The sequence below is a fragment of the Pseudonaja textilis genome, chromosome 17 (assembly GCF_049901715.1).
Source record: "Pseudonaja textilis isolate UNSWEBS1 chromosome 17, rPseTex1.2, whole genome shotgun sequence".
NCBI lineage: Eukaryota > Metazoa > Chordata > Lepidosauria > Squamata > Elapidae > Pseudonaja > Pseudonaja textilis.
The window spans coordinates 9896154-9909062 of NC_142006.1; the positions used below are offsets into that span (position 1 = coordinate 9896154).

At 47.8% G+C, this 12909-nt stretch overlaps 1 protein-coding gene across 1 annotated transcript in view; it reads left to right on the forward strand.

Moving 5' to 3' along the window:
• The first annotated feature begins 3952 nt into the window (after positions 1-3952).
• The window catches only part of NIBAN2 (niban apoptosis regulator 2), a 50586-nt gene continuing 41629 nt past the window's right edge, over positions 3953-12909 (forward strand). The window contains exon 1 of the mRNA XM_087914649.1: positions 3953-4382. Coding sequence (XP_087770775.1) covers positions 4328-4382 — 55 coding nt within the window. The 5' untranslated portion in view covers positions 3953-4327. The remainder of the gene's footprint in view (positions 4383-12909) is intronic.

The following is a 12909-nucleotide window of genomic DNA, read 5'->3' on the forward strand; positions in this document are numbered from 1 at the left end:
CTAACAAATGGAATTTAAAAAGAAAATTATTGTTCTCTTCTCCTCCCAATCATGAATTGTTGGTAATAGGAAAAAAAGCCAAAGAATTGCTTGCCGATGGCGAGATAGTTTTGCATGCCTCCCTCCCTCCCTCCCGCTTTCTCCCAGACTTTTGGCAAGAAAACATTAAAAGGAAAACAATTTCAATTCAGAATAGAGCTGGAAGGGACCTTGGAGGTCTTCTAGTCCGACCCTGTCCCATTTCAGACATTCTTCAGTCCATTCTTTTCTTTAAAAAATTCCAGTGATTGAGCACCCACCACTTCTGAAAGTGCCCTTGTAACTTTGAACGGTCACTAAATGACCGCCACTAAATGACTGTAAAGTCGAGGTCTACCTGTATGGAAACCTCTCTCTTCAACCAGGTAAATACAGAAAGTCCTCAACTTACAACTGTTCATTTAGTGACTGTTCAGAGTTACAATGGCACTGGAAAAAAGTTACTTATTACTGTTTTACGACCATGGTAGCATCTCCAGGCCCACGTGTCCCAAATTCAGACGTTTGGTAACTGACTCATATTTATGATGGTTGCAGAGTCCTCTCCCCTTTTGTGACCGTCCAACAAGCCAAGTCAATGGGGCAGCCAGGTTTACTTAACAACCACAAACATAATGATTCACTTAGCAGCTGCAGCAAGACAGGCTGTAGAACGGGGCAATCTTGCTTAACAAGTGTCTCACTTAGCAACATAAATGTTGGGATCAATTGTGGTCGTAACTCAAGGATTACCTGTATTGTGTGCACCCAGTCTCCACTGATAGCAGGCGGTTGGGGCATCTGCAACACTCCTGACGCATTCACACGCTGAGTGTGCTGCTTGCCATAAGGCAGCTGCTGCACACAGATCTTCTTAGGACATTGTGGCCCACAACTGGTTGCGTTCTCCAGCCTTCTAATTCAGGGTTGCGAAGATCTGATTGCAAAGGGGAGCAGTTCATTGTCCATAAATGCAGTGTTTGTTTCCTCCTCGGGTCTAACCGTTGTGCTGATGGTTTTGTTGCAAGTTGTGGCAGCTTCATCACTGAAGGTTTTTAAGAAGAGACTGGACTGCCGGTGTAGGTTCTCCGGCTTGGGTGGGGGTTGGACTAGATGACCTACAAGGTCCCTTCCAACTCTGTTATTCTCTTCTGTTCGGTTAGCTGAGGGTGCCAAATCGTCGAGGCCGACCCTCCTGACTGTTCCCTGCTCCCTGGGGTGACAGGAGAGGCGGAAAGCAGTCACCTAGGCTAGGCCCTTTTAGGACGCCTCTCCCTTCGCCATTCCAAATGGCCGTCTTGGCCCTTCCGTTCCTCTTTGATTCACGCCAAGCTCACCCAGAGGATCCGGTTCTCCCTCTTAGAAGGATTAGGAGGTTTGGGCTGCAAAGATGCACGCCCCCAATCCGTGCTTCAAAGAAGGGCTTTGAAAGAGAACCTGGGGTTGATTTGCTTCCCTCCCGCCCCTCTCTTGGCTAAGGGTGCAAAGGCAAATGGCTCTGGTTCGATTCCAGCTCATCTGAAGCAACCCGGAAGCATTCTTTGGGGAGGTGTGAGGAGGAGGGAACAATCTCAGCCAAAGCTGGCAGAATCTCCGGCGTCTTTCTTGCCTTTGCTTGCCGAGGCAAACAAGGATGAAGTGAATAAACAGGAGACGTTTGTATACAAGACGGCTTCCACGGACTATTTGCTTCTCGCCCAGAGAGTTGAAATGGGGGTAAACGTCTCGCTTGGGGAGTTGAGATGGGGGGGTAAACACAGCACTGGAGCAAAAACAGACTGCCTTTAGGTTTAGTTCTCAAAAGATATTGTGGTTAGTGGCTCTATGTCTGAGAAGGATGGGATGGATGATCTCTCTCTCTCTCTCTCTCCCCCCCCCTCTCTCTCTATCTTTCTCCCTCTCCCTCCCTCCCTCTCTCTGCCTCTGTGTGTGTGTGTCTCTCTCTCTCTCTGTCTCTCCCTCCCTCCTCTCTCGCTGTCTCTGTCTCTCTCTGACTCTGTCTCTGTCTCTTTTTCTCTGTATGTGTTGAAACTGTTGTTGAGGTATGTCTTCCTATGTGTCAAAGCAAACACTGGTGTTTATCCTTGTTGGCAGTTGTGAACATCTAAGCAACATGCCTAGCTTTTCCTTTTGGTAAACCATCTCTTATCTTCCGTCCTCTTCCAATAGTGGTTTCCAAGGAGAAACAAAATTGCGTCTTTTTCTTTAATCAAACCAGTCTATTCTTCCTTTTACTCTCCAAGGTTAAAAAAAAGCTCCAAACTCTCTAATGAGACCTACATTTCAGAGTCCAGGAATAAATCATGGCTGGGTTAACCCCAGGTATGTTCAGTATGTAAACACAGCCCTTGCAAACTTTCTGCATATTTCCTTGTCCTCCTACAGAATAGTTCCCCGAAAAGATAACTATGAATGTGTGTGTGTGTGTGTGTGTGTGTGTGTGTGTGTGTGTGTGTGTGTACATGTATATGTATATGTATATTTTCCCCCTGCAAATCAATCCAACAGAGTTGGAGAAGGAGGAAGACTCTGTTTGTTGCACGTTTAGCTAAACCAAGAAGGAACTTCATGTTTTGGTGACATGTTCCCCCCCACCCGCCCACCCTCCATTGTGGGGTCATAAGTTGGACTACCTGGCCTATTCTAGTTCTTTTCCTAGACAGGGTGAAAGTGGTCAAGCAAAAGCAGCCTTCCCACGTGTTCGTCCTTGTTTAAGGTGAGCTTGGGGGCTCTGGTCTGCTGGGGTTGAGCTCTGGAACCCAGAAAAGTCCTTGGGGATCTCTTAGCTGGGTTGTTTTCTTGCAAATGTTTCATCACCCAACTAGATAACATAATCAGTCCTAGAAGGGAGAGGGGTTTCAGAGGAGGAGGAGGAGGAGGACGACGACTCTGGGTTCCTTGGTGCTCTCTGAGCTGGGTTGTTTTCTTGCAGATGTTTCATGACCCAACTAGGGAACGTCATCAGTGCTAGAAGAGAGTGGAACTTTCTCTCTCTTCATATACAGTTCCTTTTCGCACAGATGGGGTCATGAAATGCCTACACCAGGCTTGTCCAACCTGCGGCCCCCTCGTAATGCGGCCCAGTGCCCACCCCAACCTTCATGCCAGAGCCAGCAAGGAGGAGGAGGAGAGGCAGGCGCGAGGCGGGGCGAGGTGAGCGCCACGCCAAGCAGCAACAGAAAAGGCAGGCGCCCTCAGAGCGCCACCTCCTGCTGTTGCCGTTGCCGCCGCTGCTTCTGCCTTCCAGTCCTGCCTCATCCAGCCGGGCCATTTGCAGGAGGAGAGATAGGCACAAGGTGGGTGAGCTTTCTTCCCCTCCCCCACCCCCCACCCCCCGCAAAATTTGGCCGGAAAATAAACCGTGATAAAAAAACCGTGATAAAAAATAAATAATTTTTAATAATTAATAATAAATAATAAAAATAATTTGGCCGTATTTTGGCTTGAGTTTGGCCGCAGAGCCAAACTGCGATCTGGCAACCCTGCGCCCCATCCATTGTATTAGCTCCGCCATCTTATATTAGCTCCGCCATTTTGCGGCCTGTGCCACTTTCTGGTAGTCAGGAGACTAAGGCTGGGTTCACACAACGGATTTTGACACAAAATTGGCTGTGGAATTCTGCATTGGTGGCTGAGAAACAATGTCAAACATCTCACTAACTTCATTTCCAAATAAATTTAATATGTTAACTATGTTTTCTATGGTTTTTTTGGATGACCAGGTATCGTTACTGTTATTTTATTTTATGTGCGGCCCAAACCAAATTTTCATCTTCTAATCTGGCCCAGGGAAGGTGAAAGGTTGGACACCCCTGGCCTACACCAAGGATCCCATAATCCTCCTCCTTCCCCTCCACGAAGCCCCCTCCCTTTTAGCACTGATGGTGTAACCTAGTTGGGTCAAGGAACGCCTGCAAGGAAACCACCCCTGCTCAGTAAGAACCAAGGACCGTCCCCTCGTTTGGAGGGTGAGTGGGGGGGGGGGAGAGAGAACGACTCTCCCTCTCCCAGCCTGCAACAGAGAAACCACCGACCCCTCCCCTCCCCGCGCAAAATAAACTAAAACAAAGTAAAATAAAAACAGGGACGGAGTCCCGTGGAGAGGGAATAACACGCAGGGCAGAAAGGCGTGTCGGAGGAGGAGGAGGAAGGAGCGAGCGAGTCAGCGAGCTGTGGCTCTCTTTCCCCTCCCTCCAGCTCGGCCCGGCCGCCCCATGGAGCGCATCGCCCGGCGGGGCCCTTCTCCTCTCCTCCTTTAGCCAAACAGCCGCGTCCTTCCTCCACCTCCTCCTCCGTCCGCAGGGCCGCCATGGGCGACGTGATCTCGGCGCACCTGGACGAGAACCGGCGCCAGTCCATCGCAGGTAGGGCCAGGTAGAGGCGGTGGCGGGGCAGGCCGGGGCTGGGTAGCTGCCGGGGGGCGCCGCCTCGGCTGCAGCATCTCCCTGCTCCGAGGACATTCGGGGGCTGGCTGCTGCCCTGGGCGACAATAGGGGGCAGAGGGGTCCTTTCCGGGCAGGTGGGAGAGTCAGCTGGATTGGGGGATTTTAAGACCGCTCTGGCTTCCTTTGCAAAGAAGAGGGGGAAGCCCCCTCCTCCCTTTTGAGGGGAGTGGGTGGCTTTGCTTCCTGCTGTTTTTCTTCTTTTCTTTTTTAAAACTAGTTCTGCGCGCAAGCGGGAAGACATAGAATGTAAGCTTTCTTTTAGGGGCGGGGAGCAAAAAAATCCCAACGCAAAGAGGAAAGACCTCCGCCTTTCTCAGCCTCCGCTTGGATTTTTTCCTCAGGTTTTGTGTTATAGGGGAAACTTCAGACGTGAAATTTTTGTTCGTTTGCTTTTGTTTCCAAAATTCTTTTTTTTCCCTCCCCCCGCGCTTTCTTTCCACGTTGCCACTCCTTTCTTTCTCGTCTCGCCCTGGGAAGGAGGGCAAGGATCCGGGGGAATTGTTTGGCGGGGAGGAGAGGACTCGAATAAGTTGGGAAGAGAAGGCAGAAACAAGATTCGGAGTAAGCTGGGCGAGCAGTTGGAGACGAAAAAGAATTCTCTCTCTCTCCTTCCCTCCTTCTCTCTCTCTCTCTCTCTCTCTGTCTCCCTTTCTCTCTCCCTCTTTTCCTCCCTCCCTCTCCCTGGCTCCGACTGCCTTCCCCGCTCTCTTTGACTCGAATTCGCTCCTCTTCTTTTTGGTTTCGCTTCGGGGAAGGGAGGTCTCGTGTTTCCAGGAGCTTCCAGTTTGAAAATGGCCTCTGGAAATCCGGGAAGTTGTGAGAAAATGCCATTTTACTCGCACGTAGGTGCAAAGAGGTGGGGTTTTTTTTTCCCCTGCACGAGGTTGTTGGCGGTGGTGGTTTTCTTCCTTCCTGGTCAACAATCGCAACTGTTGCCTCGCTTCTGTAAACAGAAGCGGCTGTTTAATGAAGGGGGAAAGTCAGGGACAAAAAAATGAAAAGTCCACCCACCCCCCCACCCCCAAAAAATATATGCCAGGGGATTTGTAGCAGCCGCTGCCACCAATGCACCCATAGATAGGCGTGAACATGGACAGGTCAGCGGTAGCCCTGGACATAAACCTCAGTGGAACCCCAGAATGTATCTGGCTGAGTGAAAAATTGGTTTTAAGTGAGTTTTGATCCCATTGTACCACTTTTCCTGCAAGAAAATCACCCAGCTCAGAGAAAGGACCAAGGACCACAAAGTCCCCTTCCTCTCCACACACCCCACTCCCTTCTAGCACTGATGATGTTACCTAGTTGGGTAATGAAATGTCTGCAAGAAAACCACCCAGCTCGGACAGCACCCAGGACCCCACAGGGAAAAAAAACATTGGAATAAGTGATCTTGAAAGCTGCTCAAGTGATTTTTCTGGCTTCTCTCTCTCTCTTTTTTTTTAATTATCCCAACCTTTTTTTTTTTCTTTTTTTTTTTAGATGGGTTGGGCTGAGAGTGCCAGGAAGCTGGGGAGTGGCGAGGTGGGGGAAGAGAAAGGAACCCAGATCTGTTGGCCTTAATCATTTGGCTCCAAATTTCACTTCTTTTTTTAAAAAAAAGATTTTGTTGAGCTGGGGGGGGGGGGAGGCTCAGGGAGTGTGCCGGTGGATGCCCTTGATGCTTGAGAAGGAGGCGGCGGAAGGGAGCCAGCGGTTCAGAGAAGCAAAACTACAGGGCTGCTGCAGGTAGATTTCGACTTACGGCCACCGTTGAGCCCTGAATTTCCATCGCTAAGTGAGACAGCTGTTAAGTGATCTTTGCCCCCTTTTACAACCTTCTGGCCACGTGCATTAAGTGAATCACTGCGGTTTTTTGAATTAGTCACACGGTTGTTCAGTGAATCTGGCTTCCAGAGGGTCGTAAAAAGGAGGATTCATGTGGCCCCTGGACACTGCAACCGTCATAAATATGAGGCAGTTGCCAAGCGTCCGAATTTGGATCCCGTGGCCACAGGGGAGGCTGCCACAGTCGTAACTGTGAAGCACTGTCCTACGTCCCTTTTTTTCAGGGCCGTCGTAACTTTGAGCAGTCCCTAAATGAACTGTGGTGAGTCCAGGGCTCACCGGTGCTGATTCCCGTGTGCCTTCCCCCTTTTCCTGGGGGTGGAGAGTGCAGGGATCCGAAGGCGCTTGGCACGAGTGAAGGCTTTTGAATGGTTTTTTTTTAAAAAAATGTTTTTATTATGCATTTTCCTTTATTCTACAACCCATTTCCAGTTTTGCAGCAACCATGTACTGGTTGTATCTGATCCTTTTTAACTATACGTAGTATTCTTATATACCCTAATCATAACCATTATTCTCCTAGTTATTCAGTATAGTCTCTCTCTTTTTAAAACACATGATATTGTATGTCATAGTTATATCTATTATTCTCATAATTGTACCATAACACTCTGCATTTATCACTCTATACATTTTAATCTACAGTCATGTACATTCCAATAGTAATATTGCTTACAATATATATTCTTACATATCTCTATACATCTGTATTTATTTCCAATTTGAATGTTTGAAGGGTGCATTTAGGCTAAATGTCTATAAAGATTCTCAATTATTCAGGTCGTGGTTGTCCCAAAGGTTTTTTTTTGCCCAAAAAGCAACTGGACTTTCTTGTTTGTTTTTTTCTTTCTAGAAGCAAAATGTTTTGCTTCTCGAAAGAAAAAAACAAACAAGAAAGCAAAATGTTTTGCTTCTCATCCCAGGAGCTTCTTAGTTCTGCATTCTTGCATTTAGGCTATAACTGTAAAACTGAGAGAAAGGAGTATCTTGGCATGTTGATGGGGCTTGTTCATTTAGTGACCATCTGAAGCTGCAACGGCCATCCAAAAAACTGACTTACAACTGTTTTTCACTCTTACGACTGTCGCTGCATTCCCCAGGGTCGTGTGATCAAACTTCACCCTGCTTTTGTGACCTGGCAGCCGTAAAGGGTCGTAAACGGGGGGTGAACCTCCTTTAACCCCTGTCTCAATTCAGCCACAGGAATTTTGGGCTTTGTTGGGCTTTTACATTGATTATTTTTTGCTTATTCTTATAAACAAAAAATGGGGTGTTCCACTTGGGAACATCTCTTTTGAGTAGAAGTTTTTAAAAAGGGGGGGTGGGAATCCTCAGGCCTTGCCACAAACCTGTGATTCTTTTTTTTTTTCTCTTCCCTTTCTTCTCCCACGCCCTGACACACCTTGTTTCTGGGCTGGCAAGAAGGAGGTTTGATCCTGGGTGGAGCTGAGCGTCAACTTTCAGCATTCCTAACCAGCCACCCTCTCAGCCCAGAAAAGCCCTTCTCTGAGCTACTCTTGGGCAACCCTGGCCGGGCAGAAGCAACAGCAATAAGAGCACAGCTGGTCCTCCACTTGTGGCCACAAATGGAGCCCAGGATTTATGTTGCTAAGGGAGAAATGTGTTAAGCGAGTTTTGTCCCATTTTAGGACTTTTCTTGCCGTGTTTCTTAAGGGAATTGCTGCAGTGATTCGATTAACAACATGGCTGTTAAGGGAACCTGGATTCCCTGTTGACCCTGCTTGTCAGAAGGTCGCAAAAAGGGATTTGCCTGAACCCCCCACCCCCCCACCCCCCGGATGCTGCGACCGTTGTAAACGTGAGTCAGTTGCCAAGTGGCTAGATTTTGATCACGTGACCCTGGGACAATGCAACCATCGTAAGTGTGAGTCAGTTGCCAAGTGTTCAAATGTAAACCAAGGGGGGGGGGGGGATCCATGGGGATGCTGCAATGGTCATAAGTATGAAAAGGGGTCATAAGTCACTTTTTTCCAGTGCTGTCGTAACTTTGAACAGTCACTAAACGGACTGTTGTAAGTTCAGAACTACTGGTATATTGCCCCACAGTGCAGTTTAGAGCATCCTCTGGGTGATTTGTACGGATTTACAATTTCACCTTATTGACCCCAACAATCTGGGTCCTCATTTTACTAATAAGGAAGGAAGGAAAGAACGAAGGAGAAGAGAGAGAGAAGGAAGGCAGGAAGGCCTCCACGGGGCTGACCACAGGGAATGCTGCACCGGTCGTAATTGCAAAAAACGGTCACACAAATAAGTTGTTTCAGTGCCGTTGTAACTTTGAACAATCACTAAACTAATAATTATACGTAAGAACTACCAGCACATCAAGATCACAGTGGGACCTTGTTTGGGCATAACGTTTTGGGTGAATTCCGACTGTTTCACACGGGCGGATTTGGCACCGCCGCCAAATCGGAGTGATTTTACCCAGCCATGCCAAGCTGGGCGTTTCCCTTTCTTAATCCAGCCTGCTGGCCAAACAAAAAACAACATCAACAACCCCAGATCCTTGTGTTCTCTGGCTTTTGGGGATGGGGAAGAGCCTTTGAAAAGGGCAGGGTCCCCTCCTAGCAGATGGGAATTTTTGGGAGCCAGCTTTTGCTGTCTTTTTTCTTTCTTTTTTTCTTTTTTCTTTCCTTATTTATTCGCTCTTTCTTTCTTTATTCATCCTTTCTTTTTTTCTTTCTTTCTTTGCTTATTCATTCTTTCATTGGCACGTCCTGATTGCATGCTGGGGAGAGAAATGGCATTGAAAAGGCCGGTTTAATTGCTCCTGTCAATTACCGCCTGGATCCCAATGAGGCCAAAGGGTCGAAGAAGTCCTGGTTGTCAGAAAGGCTGTGCCTGTATCTCTTCAGGGGGTCTCCCTCCCCCCTCCTCCGCCCTCTTTCCTGATGGCCAGTTAGCAGTCTGCCGCAGGCATCCTGCCTCTGTCTTCCCTCTGTTAAACCCGAGTTTCTTTTTTTTTCTTTTTCATTCTGTACGTAACACAGGGAAGCGTCCCTGGCGGTGAATTCAGCAGGTTCTGACCGGTTCTGGAGAACCAGTAGTGGAAACTTTGAGTAGTTCAGAGAACCAGCAAATCCCGCCTGTGACTGGCCCCGCCAGCCCCCTCTCTTCTCTGCCTCCCATCGAGTCCAAGCTGGTTGGCCAGGTCTCCTTGGGTTGCCCTGCATAGGAGAACGGAGCTGGAAAGCAGGCTAGTGGGGAGGGGAGGGAAGGGGGATTTTGCAGTATCCTTCCCCTGCCACGCCCACCAAGCCACGCCCACAGAACTAGTAGTAAAAAAAAATTGAATCCCACCACTGGTCCAGGGGCGACATGGAGCTCAATCTGGCACCAGAAAGACCCCCCAGGAATTCTTCAGAGGGGAGAGATGGTCAGTGGTGTCCCTTGGCAGCTGCCTGTTAGGCCCAACTCTCTCTGCAGCTCTGTTCTTGGCCAGGGGCTTTACATCTAGGGTGCAACGCGGAGTCAAACCTGTGGCCATAAGTGTGGGAACCTGTTGCAGATTGTAAGTGGAGCAAAGGCCGTCTCGGGAGATACCGGGAGGTTTGGAGCAGGGGGCCGCATCAGGGCTGAGGTTGACCTCAAGGGACCGGGCGGGCATGGCTGGCTGGGTAGGCGTGGCCAGCTTGATGCCACTCCCCAAACTGCTGACCCGATGTTTCCTCTTTTCATTGGGTAAACCGGGCCAATCCACCTTTCTTTCTTTCTTTCTTTCTTTCTTTCTTTCTTTCTTTCTTTCTTTCTTTCTTTCTTTCTTTCTTTCTTTCTTTCTTTCTTTCTTTCTTTCTTTCTTTCTTTCTTTCTTTCTTTCTTTGGGGCTCTCCCGCCTCTTCTTACAAACTTCCAGTGTTGGCGCACCCACCACTTCTGGAGGCAAGGAGTTCCACCGGCTGATTGTCCTCACTGTCGGAGCTTCTAGGTCTGCTTAGCAGCAGAGACGTCGAGGTTCCCCCTCACCAGACGGCTCCCCTGCCAAGTTTGCTGAATGTTGCAACTGGAGATTTGCAAGGATGACTCAAGCGGTGGAAGAAATGAGTCGCTGGTTTAGTGGGAAAAGATTGGTCATTCAAGAATCTGATTCTGTGCAAGAGGCCATTCTCTCCTCCCCCGTTCTAAGACCGCCAAGAGGACACGTTTGTCAAATTTTAATCCCATCTTTATTCCCTTGATATTCCATCTTTATCAATCACTGCATGGTGGCACAGTGGTTAGAATACAGTAGGGCAGGCTAATTTCTGATAACTGTCAGCCGTTCGATCCTGACCAGCTTAACGTTGACTCAGCCTTCCATTCTTGGATCTTGGCCTCTGTACTCTCCTTTGTCATGACTTGCTTCTGAGAATATCGCTTCTGGGTTCCTGATTTTGTATGCTGGCCTCTGCTGTATGGCGTTGGCTATAAAGAAGTTTCTCTTATGTGGATGAATCCTGCAGAATTATTCACTTGGGTGCTGGTCGGATGTGCTGCATCTTTCTGAGGTCAGTAAAATGAGGACCCAGATTGTTGGGGGAAAGAGCTGACTCTGTAAACTGCTTAGAGAGGGCTGTAAAAACACTTGTGAAGTGGGACCTAAGTACTATTGCTATTGCTATCGTAGACCAGCCGATTTCCAAATGGCTTATCATCCCTACCTCGTCCAGCAGTGTGGCTGGTGGCCAACTGACCCCTTGTCCTAATGAGGTCACGCAAATCAATGATTGCCTAGTGAAAGATTCCCAGACCTGGGACCGTCTGGTTCCCAGAAAGGGTTGCCAGCTCCGGCTTGCTACTCCCCCCCTCCCAAAGAAGCCCCGTCTTGCAGGGAGGGAGGCCTCTCATTAAGAAAGCCCCATTTATCTGCCACTCTTCTTGGCACATGGTGCTCCAGGGCGCACCTCAAAACGCTGGGTGGTGAACAGGATATGCCCAGCCCAGGTTGCAGATGGGCAGAGAGAGCAGGTGGGTGATATGGCTACCAATTTGAGGTGTTGCAACCTTGACTTGCAATTTGGAATTTACCTGTCGTTCTTCAAGGAGGATTATTTACGAAATGCCTGCATAAACCTGACTATATGCACTCCTCCTAGGCGATCCGGTTCAAATGTTACTTTACATCAAATATGGCCTAGAATCAAGCACCTAATTGCACAGTCCAGGAAACCATCACTTATAAAATGTCTTTTTCTGGCTTAGAATATAGACCCACAGAGGGACTTCGGAGGTCTTCTAGTCCAACCCCCTTTGTGCCGAAAATCCTATAACATTTCAGACCAATGGTTATCCAATCTCTTCTTTTTTGTGGTAAAGTTTTTTTTCACATGAACTGGGCTCCACCACCCAGGGTTATGAATTTCAGATGGGTGGCCCTATAAATCTTACAAATAAAATAAATTAGGCTGAGCTGTCAGATGATTTTGCTGAAAGCTTGAGGCATTGTATGAACTCAACTGTGGCCCGCTCACTGTTAAGACAACTTCCGCATGGAACCTGATGCAGTCACAGCCTCCGACTGTAGACCGTGCATTGTTCTAAATCATAATGGGGTTCATTTGGTTAGGATTTAGTATATGTTGTATGAACCCAGCCCTGAAATGTATGAATCACAGTCATGATTGAACAGAATCCTGGCACGTATGTAAACATTTTACTTGGGGAAGAAATTAACCTGCAACGTTAAGGGTTCAAAATGGCAAGAGCGACCTTTGTTTTACGCCCATCCCTTTTTAAAAATTTAGTGTGTATTTTTTAAAATCTTTTTGTCTTATGTTCTTATCTTATATTCTTCTTATCTGTCTTCTGTTGTTCTTCCTTGGATTTTAATTTGTTGCTTTCTACAGAAGAATCGGCCCAATTCTTCCAAAGATGATTAGGGAATTGGAGGCAAAAAAATATGAATAACAGTTGGGCTTGTCTAATCCAAGGAAGAGAAGGACCAGTGGGGACATGATAGCATCTTGCAATATTTGAGGGGCTGCCCCAAAGAAGGGGGGGCGGGGTCAACCTATTTTCCAAAGCACCTGAAGGCAGGACAAGGAGCAATGGATGGAAACTCATCAAGGAGAGATTCAACCTGGAAATAAGGAGGAATTTCCTAATGGTGAGAACAATTAACTGGTGGAACCACTTGCCTCCAGAAGTTGTGGGCGCTCCATCACTGGACGTTTTAAAGAAGAGACTGGACAGCCGCTTGTCTGGAATGGTAGAGGGTTTCTTGTTCGAGCAAGGGGTTGGACTACAAGACCTCCAAGGCCCCTTCCAACTCTGTTTTTCCATTACTGGTTGCACCTCCAGTAACACGCTCTTCCTACCCATGTGATAAGCAGAGAAGGACAAAGGTCCCAGCTGAAGCCCTGCTTTTTTTAAAAAAAAGGAGAAGAAGAAGAATGGATTTCTTTTGCTTCTGTAAAAGCTGCCACAGCCTTTTTGTAAATGTCAAGCAGAATGTGTCCCAGACTTACCCTTTAATCTGTGAAGTTGGGAGAAGAACAGGCAGTCTTCCAGCCCATGAACTAGAGATGAGAGGTCTTTGGCTCGTTTCATGTTTACTAAATGAAAATGTGTGTTCTCACCATTGTTTTGTTGAATTGTATTTTATGGCTATCATTCTATTTTC